Genomic DNA, 15,890 nt, shown 5'->3' with positions numbered 1-15,890 from the left:
AAATCTCTGCACGCCTGGAAACTGACCCTAAAATACTTCCTTAGGTCTGCATGTCGGGCAGGGGCCAAGGCTGCTAGGGAACCTGTGAGCACAGGAGAGAGCATAGGACGATGGCGACATCAAATAGATCAAATGGCTTCTACCCAGGTATGCACTGAGTTTCTTATCTACTTTCTCCTGTGCAGTTGAGTATTTCCTCCTAGGAGTTAAAGTTAAATAAATCTCATTCATTCTGTTTAAGACACTTTAATCAAATACCTTTAACTTTCAAATTTGGAAAAGGAATGTGACAGGTCTAGAACATAAAAACAGAGATAAAGAAGTAAGACACTAGAGACTACATATTATGGGATTCCATTTATAAGAAGCATCTAGAAAAGGCAAATTTATGAGAACAGAAAGTAGATTAGTGGTTGCTGGGGGCAGGGATTGAACAAGGATTAACAACAAATGGGCACAGAGATTTGACTGGGGGATGACAATGTTCTGAGACTGATTTATGGTGATGGTTGCACCACTTGGTAAAGTTACTAAAAATCACTGATGTGTATACTTGAAATAAGTGAATTTTACGATATAAATATGCTTTAATCAATTTTTTAAAAAAGAGACCAGAATGAAAAAAGAATGAAAAGAATGCAAAGGCAGGGAAAGTACATGCACTGTGTGAGGAGTCCCGAGAGCACTTAAGAGAGGGAGCTCTGGAGACTTCTGAATACATCTAAGGATGCTAAAATAAAAACACATAAAACTTAAACACTCTTATTATTTCACAAAATAAATATATAATGAAAATTAAGCATGGCGTTTTTATTAGTTCTGGAAAATTTGAATGAAACTCACCCCAATTTCTTCACATATTCTAAATATCCAATAAGGATCTCATGGTAAACAGCTGTCCGAAGGCATCGGGGCCGGAAGAAATGAATACTGTCCAGATAAGATATGTACACACGCCTGAAGGGTGGGAGTAAGAAATTAATTGAAAGTTCAGGGTATACCCCTAACTTGAAACCAAACACAAGCATCCAAAGAAAAAATGCTCCAGCAATAAATTTTGTTTTGATAGCATTTACACTGGCCACAAACAAGAGAGAAGAAAATTCCCATCACCAACCGCCACTGCCAATCAATAAAATGGAATCCAATTTCATTGCCAAACTGAGAAGCAATGGCATCACGTACCACAGAGAACCACAGAAAACCACAGAAAGATCAGGGCAAACTAAGAAAAGCCACTTTCAATTCCCTCTCACCCACATTTTAGACTGAACATGAAAGAACTCTTGGCAGAGGATACTTCATTTGTCCAGGTGCATCAGAGAATGCCTGGGCTCATGGAGTGGTTCCCACCCTTTTCTCTGCCCCAGGTAACACAGGGACAACAGCAAGACCAGAACCATGACCCACAGTTACTCACAATACAAAACATGCTTGAAATAGTCATCAAAACCTTCCACTTCCCACTGGCTTAGAGAAAACTAAAATTAACTAGTCCGGTTAATTAAGCATAGATTAATTTAACTTAAATCCAGCTCTAAAGCACACAGGTTCTCTAAGACACACAGATAGAGCCTTGGTCTGTTGTAACACAACATGCTTAATGACAACCTCTGAAAGGAGATGGAGAACTACCTTGTGTTTGGAGGAGGGCAATCAGAGCCATACTCCTGGACATGCATCCCAAAAAAGCACACATCCACTCCGTCAATTTCCTCAAAAGCAAAGAGAGCTTTGGTTCGATAAGGGAAAGATTCAGACATTTCCCCAGAGTCCACAAACCTGAAATAAAAGTCAGAATCTGCTGTTAGTAAGAGTCGATGTTTACAAGGAGCTTTACAATGAGATCTGCTGCTATAAACCAGCTCAGGGCAGAGGTGATAAAGGCCTGTCATCTCTTCTAACTACCAGCCCAGAGCTCTTCCCACTGGACTGGGCAGCTTGGAGCTGCGATCTTGTTCTTTGTGACACTTTTATTCAGCTGGGACTTTTATCTACCCTGATGAATTTGGGATAGAGAGCAGTGCTAGCTAGCTACATACTAACCTCTGAAAAGTGTTTAAATTATGCACTCTAAAGCCTTGCCAGAAAGCAAGGTCTCTGTTTAAACAAGTGGGGAAAGCACTGGAACAGTGTCATTTTAGAAAATGGCACAATGTCTGCACACAAACCGTGACTTCATCCCAGGCTTGACCTCCACAGTCTTGTCTGAACTGGCCACCACTCGGACAAAGACCTCCCCAGCTTCAGGATGATTTTGTCGCCGCAAAAACTTGTTGACTCGGTCTTCCAAGTGGTTTCCCAATCGCGTGGTCTGTAGTCCTGTAAAGTTCAGAATGAGCAGGTGAGAGAAATTCAAAAGGGCTGTGGAAAAGGCAACTGAGGCCATAGAATTCACCTTTTTCTTTCAGTGTAGTCTGATATTTTAAGGATTCATGTTCTCCAAATCCAGAAGGGAACTAGTCTGTCCGATGAGGTCAGTGTTTTATGAAAGGGGGGATTTCGGAATCTCAGGCACTTCATACCCTCCCTGAAGGCTGCCATCAAATACCCAGATATTTTCATCTGTTTCTAACCATAAAAGGCAAAACAGACATGAAGGTGAACCTGAATCTCAAAGAAGACAGGCTGTGGGGTAAAATGGGGGAGCAGGCAAGAGGGGAACCGTGCTGTGCCCACCAGCCCTGTCTCCCCCACACCCAGGCCCTGGTGAGGTGGAGATCTGGCCTAGGGCACACATCTGTGTCCTGAGAGCAGAACTCTAAATGGGGTGCCTGCCATGGCTTTTCCTGGAAGGCAAGACTGGCACTCATGTGTTCTTCCCTTCATGCTCGGCTGAGGAGAGATCCCCACTGCAGTTAAGACAGAGCGCACAGAATCCTGCACTGCTGACTAAGCTGTGAACATTCAGACCATGGCAGGAGCACTGATACTGTCTCAACACCCAGACCTCCCTATCTTCATTCCCAGGTAAGCTCTTCCTTCCATACCTCCCTCTCCCAGGGAGTCATAGAACAAGCTACCTAGAGGTAAAACATTAGCCACAGCATAAAAAACTCCCTGCACATGGGAAAAAAGACTAGAAGCAAAAGCTGTAGAAGATTCACAGTAATTATTTGTATACAGAATTTTAAAGACATTTTCTTCTTTATATTTATTAATTTTTAAAATATTTATTACAATAAGAAAAAAATTTTAAAGCTATTCAAAAAATTAAGATTCCTTAATGAAGTCAAGAAATATACAGAAAATTTAGACTAACTCTAAATTCCATTTTTCTGCAATAAACATATCAATGGTAAAGCTTTGATACATTGTTATACCTATAAGTTATAATGTATCTTTGATACATTAAGTTATATCAATAAACGTGATTTAAGAAAAAAACACAATGATAATGAAATAAAAACCATAATAATGAAATAAAATAATGAAATAAAAAATAATGAAATAAATATATAGAAAAATAATGAAATAAAATATAGAAAATAATGAAATAAAAACCATATAGAAAAATATAGAAAAATAATGACATAAAAACCATATAGAAAAATAAAAACTTGAAAAGCTATAAAAATGATGGGGAGTGGATTTGTGATCTATTTCACCTGCTGATAAAACTGTACACTAACCACAGCTGTGTGTTCATGCTCTGGACCCCTTACATCCTGCAGCTCCCATGGCTAAGACAGCCATACTGAGTGCATTAGTAGTAGCTTCAAAGGAACCAACAAGCCATTTTGTCTCGTCTTTGTGAAGCCCTTGAAGAAAAGTCTCCCATGTGCACCATCCCCATTCTGCTGCTAAGCACATTTTGTTCCCTTATAAGGTGGCTTCAATCTAGAAGGGAGGACACAGCTAAGAAGTGCCACCCTGCTGTAGTGAGAGAATTCCCCCTTTTCCTTATGAAAATATGACTCCACACACTATGATCTTCAAATAGTAAATGGAAAGAATAAACCTTAAAAATTTGGTCCTTACTTTCGTCGTCAAATCACCTGAATTACCTGCACTAAAAACCATACATTTAAACCAATTTATGACAATCCTGTTACAAGTACGAAACTGAGCACTGTGAGAACGTAAAGAGGACTGCAGAGCTGATTCCTCATAATGGGTGGGGGTAGGGGTAGGTATTACATGTAGCAGCCAGCACAAGCTCAGAGATGCAAATACTGGGGACGCAGGTTCTCCTGGGAAAGAAGGGTGATTCTTATCTATGTGGTACACACATGGAGATGTATTTCAGGTCCTGCAGTGTTTAGGAACAGGACCCTCTCCTGGATGTCATGGCTGGGACCTCTTTGCAGTCAGTGCACACACTTTTGCCTCATTCGTACACCACTTCCCAGTTTTCTGCAGAGTGGCCACATCCTTTTTTCTAGCAACTCATTCCCACTTTCCAATCACCCCTTACTATGCTGTATTGCCTTTTGCCTATGTGCAAATATCTTTGAAGTAGGATACATGAAAAATGGAATTGCTGAGTATAAAATAAACATTTTAAACTGTTCATTCCAACCCAGGCATTCAATGTACATTTTTGTCCGCAGTGCATGACGTGGGGTGGGGGTGGGGATGCTTTTATTTCCCTTTATGGAATCAAATCCTTCACTTTTTTCCTTTCTGACCTCTGGGTTCCACCTTTTTTAGGAAGGCTTATAACCCAATACTATAAAAACACTCTTACTGTGACTTTGTGTACATCTGAAGTTGTTTCCTTTTCTCCTTTAACCACCTGAAGCTAAGTTGTGTGTCCATATGGTGCAAGGTGGGGAGGTGGCTTTGGGTGGATGGTCAGTTCTGAGTATCATTCACTGACTAGCAGCTGGAAGATATTTCCAATAGTCAGTGCAAATACAAATGAGGCAACCTTTCCTTTGTGACCTACAGACACTCGCAAAGACTGTTCAAACCACAATATAAGGGGTGACACTAGACTTCTAAGGTCCTTTTCTGTAAGCAAATGTTCTATATCCGAAACCCTAAAGCTCATCCACCAAAGGTCCACACATCTTTCTCTACCATTCTCTGGACACTGGTGGTGGGGGTGGGGTTTTTTTTTGCGGGGGGGGGTGGGTGGAGGTGGGGTGAGGTGGGCTGGGCCAGCTCTCAGGCTCTTCTTTGCCCCAGCCCCGCACCTCCACCCTTGTGCCTTCCAGTCATAGCTCTTCTAGTGAGGCCTAGCTCTGCTGGCAATGTGGTCTGGTCACTGAAGCTCTGGCCCAGGAAAGTGTTTCTGAGTTTTTGACTGCTTCAGTGATCTCACTAAGAACAGACCCTCTAATGTAAGGGTTCTCATCTGAGGGCAAATGTGCCCCAAGGGCACATCTAGCAAGGTCTGGAGACATTTCTGATGGTCACCACCTGGGGTAGGGGTGGGTGTAGTGTTATTGATACTTAGTGGGCTGTGGCCAGGGATGCTGCTAAAATCCTAAAAAGCACAGGAGAGCGACCATGACAAAGAATCATCTAGCCCCGAATGTCAATGGTAGCTCAACTCTTATCTAGACAGACGTATTACAATAGTCAGTGAGTTCATCAATATTTCAAAACATTTTACAAGAGTAAGTTTAAGTTATAGGATAACTGTGGATTTTGGTAACTACAGTCTGAACTTGAATTAACACTGACTTGGAAGCCTACCGAGTAGCTTCCTCCTTGCCTACTTCCCCGGATGTGTTATCTCTCCCTCCATCTCATCTCTCTTCTACTCCCAGCTCCTGAGATGGCTTGGCTCTTGTTGGAGACACCTGGAGCAGTGTGCTGGTCACCTGTCCTACTGGTGAAAGGCAAGAGCTGCAGGGAGCACTGGGGCAGGTGAGCTTTAAGGCACCACTGCTGGTGGCTTTCCTACTCCGGATTACTGTTAATTTAGCAAAAGGACAGCCTGGGAACACCATGCTGTGGAAGGCAGCCCCCAGTACTTGAGAGCCAAGTGGTAAAGGTTACATATTGTAAACTTTTGAAAAAAATCAGGACTACCAATGAAAAGTTATTTTTAGTAGCAATAGCCTGCTCTCATAAAGAGATACTACCAGAAACCTCTCTAAAATGTAACAATGACATTTTCACCAAGTCTTTGTGCAGACCAGGCTCCTACAGGCCCTGGATGGATGGCAGCTGATTCCCAAGGGGTCCAAGAGGGTCACTCCTCACAATAGAAGGGTCCACATCTAGTGATTGGCAAGTGGTCGCTGACACACAGGCCCAGGGCTGAGTGTGTTGCTCACACAAGATGTCTGTGTGTGTCTTATTTCTAAGCTTATTGGGGAGAGGTCTTATTTCTAAGCTACTTGAGAAGAAACTGCTGACAAATTTTCTCAGAATTTATAAAGTTTACTGTATATTTAAGCTCTCGTCTAAAATGAAGACTGATCATAAAGCTGACTTTCATATAGGGATCAGGCCAAACGATTCTCTTTAAGGGTAAAACAAGAAAAATACACAGTATTAGAAAACAAACTCCTCACAGTTAGAAACATTGGACAAATGAGCTCCAAAGCCACCTGTTGAGAGGAACCAAAGGAAGACTGGGAAAATTATACAAGTTTCTATAACATACAGATCAGGAAACAAATCTTTCCATAACTTACTCTTAGCACTGAATTTGTTTTCTTTTCGAGTTCTGCCAGTTTTCTTCAAGCAGTTGTCGCACACAAAGCTGCAAAAACAAACAAACAAATAAATAAGGGGTGTAATCAGATTATATAAACAAACAGTACATGTTACTAAACCAGTGAAATGCAGCATTAAAATACTTTGTTGGCAGTTTAAATCGCATCATTATGCAAAAGTGAAGAGGCAGACTGCTTTGATTCTACAATTCCTAAAGAAGGCAAACATTAAGACTTAAATTTAGAATCAACTGCCATCTATCTTAATTGCTGAATTCTTGCTGACAACAATGAATGAAATGCAGTAGCAGCAGCAGCGGCAGGGACCCTCTCCTCCACTCTGTGCAGAACTGCTTTCCCTTTCCCAAGATCACAGGAAAACACCAGGAAATTACTCACCCCGAAGGCCAAATGATATCATAGTGTAAAACACAAATCTGATGCATCTTCCGGCCACATTCCTTGCAATCAACAAAACTAGAAGACAAAGAAAGTGCACTGAAATGCACATGGAACCACACAATGCAGTGGTCTGTAGGAGCTGGTATACTATGTCCACACCTCGTCTTCTTGTTTACTTTGAGTATCTGGGGCACTAACACAATCTGTTGATTTGTTCAGCCATATTTTTAAAATGTGTCAGTATACTTTCTACAGGAAAAGCAAACTTTCTTCTTGTCTTTGTACAAATGCCTCATTCCTCTCTCCTCCCAATTTCCTTTGCAACCAGAAATGAAACTTTAAAACTTTGCTGTAATGCAGGCATATTTTATGGGCCAGTTATTTCTGACATTATTACATATCTTCAAGGCCAATGCTTACTCTAGGTAACTGCACATGCCTAAAATGACTTAAATAACAGAGAACAATACTTTCAGTGTTATAAACACTTGTTCTTAGAACTAGGCACAGGAAGCGTCCGCTTTAAGTGGGTTACAAAGGTGGGAAGTGCCAAGCTGACTGGTAAATAATGGTCATTATTCAAGTAAACATTGGAGAGAGCAAGGGGATGGATGCACTGTGCCACTCACAGCTCTGCCACAGCCCCACCCAGGCTCACCTGGGCTCTGTCACTTTATCTGGGAATCTCAATTGCCAACACACTTGAAGGTCAAAACCTTCTATTTTTCAGCCACTCCCTTACCACCACCATACTTAAACCTGGTACAAGTCTTAAGGGGCTAAAAAGTACCACATTTTCCCCAAACTCTCCTGGGTTCGGGCTCTTTCTATCAGCCTGGATACTGAGCCCTGTAACCTCACATGCTTTCACTACCCTGTTGAGCCCTTGGCCTCTGATCTTTCCTCTGTCCTTGCTGAGCAAGGCTTCAATCATGGATCAAGCCTCACCCAGCTCCTCTGTTCCTGTTCTGTTGGAGGGAAAAAAGACACATACGCAAAACTGTGCAAAACAGCAGCACCATTAGACTGGCCATCCTAGAGTATTATCTGGCAATCCCGTGCTATGTCATGCCCCCCACTCCACCATGTGGTAGCTGTTCCAAACCTTCACTCCTCCCTCAAGTGCTACATCACCCCCAATCAGCTCCTTCTTTGAAATCTCAACAGTTGAGCTCATTTCTGGGTTAAGAATTTAAAAGATCAGTAGGTAATAATTCCCTCAGTTTCTGTGCCCACTCCAAAAACACCCCATTCTCTACCCTTCCCTCTTATGTCAGGGAAGAGAAATGTCAAAAAGTATGATATATATTATAGATCCTATTGTATCAATTTTGAATTTCAACCTCTCTCCCCGCCTATTATTAACCAATTGGCTGGCTCTCCTTCCTGCTTTTCTTGTTCAGTTACCTAAAGCCACCACCCAGACTTGTCCTTTCCCCAACCCAGTGTGGTCTCTTCCACCAGAAGGCTGTCTTTCAGGTCAGCTTTCCATCTCTCGCCTGAGCTGCTGCTCTGAGTCTCCTGACTGGTTTCTCTCCTAGGGAGCAAAGTCTTCTCTCCCCTCCTCGTGAATCCACCTCACAGTTCCGGGGTGATCTTTCCATAACAAAAACCAATGGTGTCCCTCCAAACCTTCCCAGCATATCCAGGAGGAAGTCTACACGGCAGAGTAGTGTAAGGGGCCCTGTGCCTCGTGCCTCTCCTGATTTCACAGGACTCCATCCACATCGCCTATATATCAACCACTCGAGCTTACCTGTAGTATTGAGCATCCTGTGTTCTTTCACTCCTTTGTGTCTAAAATGCTCTGACCCTCCCCTAACACCTGCTTCCAGATGAGAGTCACCTTCTTTGGGATGCCATTCTGCCCAGGCCAGGGCCCAGAAACACTAGACAACCTTATTGCCTTCTGCAGTCTGTGCTACGATCCATCTCTCTCTTCTACTGAATGATGTAGCCCTCTCTTGATTCACCTGTGTAGTGCCCACCTAGTATTCCAATACAATGTATTTTGAAATTGGAAAGTGAATATAATTGTAGTGAAACTGAAAAACTGCGGTAGAGGGCATAATGTGAACAGGGAGATGGACAATCAGGATAAACAATCCACTGGTCATTAAAGATCTAGGAAGGAGCCTCCTCATGCATAAGGCACCTTGCTCAGGCTGGAGCTCTAGAAGTCACTGTGCTCCTAGCCTAGGCACTGCTATTCAGGGAAAGTATGTGTCCTTCTCTACAGCAACTGGCCTCACTGAAGCTGCAGGGATGGGGTGGGGGTGGTGTATGTATGTATGTGTGTATGTTTCAAGGCCAAGAGAGGAGAGGACCTTGTTTCTAAGCCCTGGACATACCATAGCCACATTTCTCAAACATCCAACGATGCTGGAGTTTGTTGTGCTCATTGAATAGCCCTGAACGGGCATTCACCACAGCAACAGAACATAGTGGGTCTCTCCACACACTGGGATGCCCTCAGGACTCAGCTTTGGGGACCAGGGAGGGGATACCACACGGAAGGAGCTCTGAAGCCTCCTTAAGGGCCACCACAAAGCAAATTTTGCAAGTGTAGCATTCTCACTGATCACTAAAAGAAAGTTAAGTATTTGACAATGGCCTGTGAAAAATAAACCATACAAAGACAGAGGGAAGGGCACACACCAGACTTCCTATTACTTTTTACAAAGTGGTTTCTAAGAGGTTTTCTTTCTGAAATTTCCCTTTAAATGATACTAACAATACTCTACCAAATATTCCAACCTTTGGTCTCTAAAGTTTCACACAAAATGGTTTCTTAAAGACACTGATGACCAAGATATTAGAGAGGTTCTAAAAGAACCAAACATCCATTTAATCTTATTGTTGTTAAAATTCAGTAAATGGAGAGCATGTTACAGAGGCTATACATATTTTGTGTAAGTTAAAGTAGAATCCATATTTTGATAACGTCACACAAAAAAATTCCACCCAGGGCAATATATTTCCAATGTATTCTTCCATAACTCAATAATAAGAACTTCGCTGATCCGAAACTAAAATCTACAAGTCAGAAAGAAGTAGTTATAATACTCACGGTTCAGGATCTAAGGTATCATTTTTCTTCTTTTCGAACTGATCCTTTGAAATTGTCCTTGTTAAAAAAAAAAAAAAAAAAAAAGGAAAAATGTTAATTAATTGAATTTATCTGTTGGGTAAAAACTAGAGAGTTTGTAAGTAGTTCTTCAAATAGAAAGTAAGTGATGGTCAGATGAAATCTCAAGTAAATGAAAAGGGCATGAAAATATAAAATTTAATTCCATAGAAAGCACTACCATTATTTTTCTCTATCTTGTAACATTTCCTCCCAACTATCATCAGCTGAAATCTCAAGTAAATGAAAAGGGCATGAAAATATAAAATTTAATTCCATAGAAAGCACTACCATTATTTTTCTCTATCTTGTAACATTTCCTCCCAACTATCATCAGCACTTATTACAAGATTTAATGAAAACTTCTCAAAATACGAAGGCAAAATTGTGTTGAAATTCAAATCTGTTAATTTTCAATCAAATCTATATGGTGAGTGGCTACTGATTTTGACAGATACTGGTATAACCAATTCTTTTAACCACCATATTCTCTCAATGACACAAGGTCAGCATATCTATTTGGGGATATTTTACTCTTAAAGAGCTGACTATTTGGTTATTACTGTCCTTTTGTTATGACTGGTATATATGTGAATTACTTCTGATTCACAGAATTATACAATTTATCAATCACTCAATGGGACCAAAGAATTAAGATGACAAGAGATATAAAAATAAATTGCATATGTACGATTTCTGTCACTTTGGCTTGTATGTCTTACAAGTGGCTATGGTTTTACATTTGAATAAAGTAAACTTGAGTTGCAGAGTAAGTGTCCTACACTGCTACAAACTGCTTTGGTGGGAAGCCTTTCTGCCTGTGGGAAAACATCACACTAGCAGACTTCCCAGCATGGAAGGGATCATGGCAGAGTCCAGAGAAAAGAGAACTACAGAACACTGGCAGTCCTGGGCAGACATGGTGGCTGTCAGGTTTTTAGGTATCTCAAGCATATAAATGAGTTGACAATCCAATTTGCGGATTTGTTTTTTTCTTGCCACATCTGGACATTTTTCCACTCAAAGGCAACTCCATCAGAGGACAGGCATCAGGGAGGAAAAAGTAGACTCGAGGAATGAAATGAGCCAACTTAGACCTGTCTGTGTTGGACCTAGTGAGCAAGAGTCAAGCTTCCAGCGAGGAAGGAGACATTTACATTCTGGAAGCTCATTATCTGTGTTCTATTAGCTTTACAACTAACTTAAAGGATAAGGTTTCAGTAGAAGACCAACTACATGTTAAAGACAGGGTGAGTACATTAGCCTCATTTTTTGCTAGTGCCAGTTCTGTGAATATGATTACCTGGTTTCTTAGGTATAGCCAAAAATTTATAATTTCCCCAAATTGAGGGTGATGGCCACCAGAAAAAAGCAAGTGTTTTAAAAGAAGGGACAGAAAGGTCAAGAGAGACCAGTGAACTGCCCAGTAGCTGCTACAGCATCATGGTCTTGAATAGAAAAAAGGATGTGGAAGTGTGACTAGTGTTCGGCTAAAACAGCTACATGTTAAAGTATGAAGGTGGTCATAGTTAATATGGGAAAATATACCACACACAAATCAAAATGGCAGTGGTGCTTCCTTTTTACTCATGAACAAGAGGCAAAAAACAAGTAAGAGTCACCCCCGAGAAAAATGACAGGATGGTACTTACGTCTGGGGTTGTGAAGGGTCGTCACCCAGGGTAACATTCTCCCCCTGGATCTCTGTGAAACACTTCTCACAGAAATGATACCTGTCAGCAAGAAGGCCATACTTGGGTGAACTGGTCCATCATAATACACAGCCACCCAAGCAACGAAGCCACCAATCAGAGCAGGGCAGATCACCACGACGAAGGGGGGGCGTTGTTGGTTGATTGATGGGTCAGTGAGGACAATGAGAGGAACAGGGGCAGGTGGGGAAGGGCAGGATTAGAGAACAGGGAAGGAAACAAATAGCACAGACATAGAGGTAAGACGCAAACACCAAGACAACACAGAGCAGAAAGCCAAGGCAAAGCATTGATTAGCATTCGGTCTCATTGCACACATCACAGGCCATCAACACTAACAACGACTGGGCTCGCTCAGTCCAGCTCCAAGATGCAAATGTTTGCAAGGAGTTGTTAATACTAGAATTGCACGGAGCCTAAATTTAGGAGTTTAAATTTTGTTATTACTTAGAGAAAATCAAATATAACTCCAGGGTTTGAGATTGAAAAATTTACTTTGAACAAAACAGTGTGACAAAAGGCCTTAAAAAAGCAATTTAAACTGAAATAGCTTTACTTTTTAAAATGAAAAATTTATGCTTGACAGCAATTCAGATATTTTATTTCTGATATTTAAGCCAGATCTTTAAAGGTACAAGTATGTTCAGCACCAGAACTGGTTTTAATTTTTTTCCTGTTATTTTTCTCATGTTAATCACTTAGTTAATTAGGTTACAATACAAATGAAACCAAATCCATATTCTAGACAAACATTTAACAGAAATGCAATCGGGGTCAAAGACTTTCCAGCCATTTATCAATAAAAATATGCAGAGAAAAAGCTGTGATATATTGTATAAACAATACAATATATGTAAATACACGAACAATGTTAAATACTTTTAAAATCAATTCTAGGCTTTGATTTAAACTTTTTTGGTACTGGGACCAATCATTCATCAATCTGAGATACTCAGTGATTGACTGCTCTGACTTGGTGACAATCCAAGTTAAGCAAATTTAGAGTTAATCTTTAAAGCACAATCTGCATTTGAGAAATTATCCATAACCCCAATTTCTTATAAGATAATACAGAGCCTCAGCTCAAGCTATCAAATAAGAACAATTAAAATAAAAACTATAAATGTTTGGAAAGGACACAAATAAGAAATCAACAAAAATGCAGGCTGATGCTGCATAAAACAAGATGGGCACACAAGAATACTGTAAAAATAAACAACTTGAATGGAGGTGACTTATACAAGCAAAAAGGATGAATATAAGGTAGCAACAGCAGCACAATAAAATGCAGTTTTAGTGCTCAAAACTATGTCTACAAGATGCCAAGAGGATTAGTGTTAAAGACACTATGACGAGACTTGGAGTGCCACATTGAACCAACAAGCGCAGGAGATACGGCAGCTTGCAGTTTCACTCACACACGCACACAAAGCTACAAACGACTGAGAGTCACACCGCCTGGCCAGTTTGTTTTCATTACTAAAACAGGTCCCCCTCAAGTTCTAATTCTAATCTTAATTAAGCACACTGATCATTTTGTCTGCTATATTTCACTCACTAAATATATACAGTAAATTAAAGGCATAAAATTTTAGAGCATGCACACATCCCAAGATTATATAATTTTTCAGTTTATTGATGAGGAACATGACAGACTCCCTATGGGTAGCAACTGGATTAATTCTTGCTGGGACCTGTTTTTTTTAGGACTAATTCAATTAATGAATTCTACCAAGATTCATAAAAACTCTGACTAGGAACAGACAGATTAACATTGCTGTTTTAAAAAAAGATACCCGCCCCCCTCTTCTCCCGCAATGAACTATGTATGCAACATTCTGGCTATTCACTATTTTGTCAATATTCCTATGGAGCCTTCAAATCACGCATGAAAAGAATTTCCATGTGCAGGAAGACATGATCATCACTGGCAAGAAAGAAAGTACAGAAACTATAAACCAATTCTGTGGCAACCAGGACAGTATTCAAAAAAGATATCCCCTCGATGCCAAATATTTCCCTTTTAAAAATAAAACTTAGAACTGAGTGTTCCAATTCATTTTATGATTAAACGTACAGCTACTGTGGGCTAGCTAGAAGAGGACCACTGACTACATTTAGAAATGAAATTGCCACAGTAATTACATGAGAGCCTCAATGGTTTTAAAATCCTGGACAATTCTTAGCTTTTTTTAAAGAAGGACATCAAGTACTGCAAAAGCCAGAAAACAAGAAACATAAACCCATTATTTTCCAATGGAGGAAACTGGCCCAGGATGAAACACTAATGGCTGAATGGCTGCACGTGGAGTGGCCGTGGAAACCTATACTCTGTGTGTAACTAACTCCCATCCCCAAAGAACCTCAGGATCAGAAAAAATGGGAGGGACAGAGTATTAACACACACTAGTCCCAAAGCAATGCCAGAGAATCGAACCTGTTGAGGTTTAACAAGGTAGTGGTGGTGGTGGTGGTGGGTAGGGACTCACTCTAATACCCTTCTGAGAGATGACCATGGCCCAGGGAAGGGAGCATAGTCACCTATCTACTCAAATTGACTGAAACCACCCTGGCAATCAGTGAGTGACAGATGTTAACGCCAGATTGCCCCTATCTTATTACCTAATCCAAACTTTATTCATCCTGGAAATACAAAACAGTTCAGAAATTCACTTTTCACTGACATTCTGCTTTGTGTGAAGGAAGCAGTTTGATGAACATGAGAAATACTTCACATAGTCTGATGATGATGTATATCTGGGTACCTAAAGTTACCACAATGTAACTGCACAGTTTATCTGTAAGGGTAATTTAATGTCTGGAGTAAATTTTCAAATGCAGATTGTTTTAAGTACCGTATCAGTAACTGGGATAGCTATAGATAATATCAATCTTATTTAGAGATAACAACTAAAAAATCTATAGAACAGTTTTCCCAACATGAGTTACTCTAAAAATTTTAAAGTATGGAAACAAGTGAAAATATAACCATATTCTAATTTATATATTAGTTTCACTTGTTTAAATGGTTTATAGGATTTCCTACTGTTCTAACTGCCCAAACAGTTTAGGACAATAAGTGCCAAAACAATGATTCATTATTAAGAACACCACAGTGTTCATAAATAATCAAAGTTGAGAATAAAAATGTAAGCAATTAAAATGTCCATCGCAGAATTAGGTCATTGCTTTCTTAGAATTACATGTTCATCTCAAGTTCAGTTAATCTAGAAAGCACACCTGTGAGATTCAGCTGAGAATTAGTATGCCTACACTTTTAAAATGTATTAATAAAACAGAACTTTTGTTTCCACTCTTAAAAATGCATTACTTTTGTTCAGTAAAAACGAAGCTCTATATGTTAATAAAATTAGACATATCAGAACTTTCAAAACAATCATGTTTGCAGTCTATCAACAACCTCCTCTGAGGGTTCAGTAGTATACCCAGATGCTACCAACTCTATTTAACTTTAATTGCTCTCAACTTAAACATGGCAAAAATCTTTGCAAATCATCAAAGGTAGGGTCCCAAAGGACCCAGAGACAGTAAAACCAATGATAAAAAGGCCCCCAAACTTTAGAGACAGTGGTAAGCAATCTGATGTCTATTCCTTCTTCTAGAGTCAAACCGTGCTCAGTACCCAGGGGCAGGGGCATTGTTCAGGGTATAGTTAATTTTAAACTATTCCCTTAAAATTTCATAACTTTATTTTGTTTGGCATATAACAGTTTCCAAAGTGAACTCCTAATTCATTATTTCATCAAAGACTGACAACTAAGACTGTTAGGGAAGGTGTTACTGTGCCCACATCATGAACAAGAAGATTAAGCTTGATACATTATAGAACGGGCTGAAGGTTATGGGGCTAAAACTGTATATGAAGGTGCCAGACTTCCAGGACAACATTTGTCACTATGGGAAAGGTTCCATCACGAAGGGACAGGTATCATTTCAAACTTTGTCTTAATGCTTCTATTGATAGAAGAATAAGCTAACACAAAAATTAAATCCCAAATGTTAGTATTTTCA

At 40.2% G+C, this 15,890-nt stretch overlaps 1 protein-coding gene across 1 annotated transcript in view; it reads right to left on the bottom strand.

Annotated features, from left to right (window-relative positions):
- The window catches only part of CREBBP (CREB binding protein), a 121,397-nt gene that overhangs the window by 10,747 nt on the left and 94,760 nt on the right, over positions 1-15,890 (bottom strand). The window contains 7 exon segments of the mRNA XM_006913877.3: positions 844-957; positions 1,636-1,782; positions 2,172-2,322; positions 6,597-6,664; positions 7,017-7,094; positions 10,090-10,146; positions 11,799-11,879. Coding sequence (XP_006913939.1) covers positions 844-957; positions 1,636-1,782; positions 2,172-2,322; positions 6,597-6,664; positions 7,017-7,094; positions 10,090-10,146; positions 11,799-11,879 — 696 coding nt within the window.

The sequence above is a fragment of the Pteropus alecto genome, unplaced genomic scaffold, assembly GCF_000325575.1.
Source record: "Pteropus alecto unplaced genomic scaffold, ASM32557v1 scaffold44, whole genome shotgun sequence".
In the NCBI taxonomy this organism is placed as follows: Eukaryota; Metazoa; Chordata; class Mammalia; order Chiroptera; family Pteropodidae; genus Pteropus; species Pteropus alecto.
This window is presented reverse-complemented; position numbering and strand designations above follow the sequence as displayed.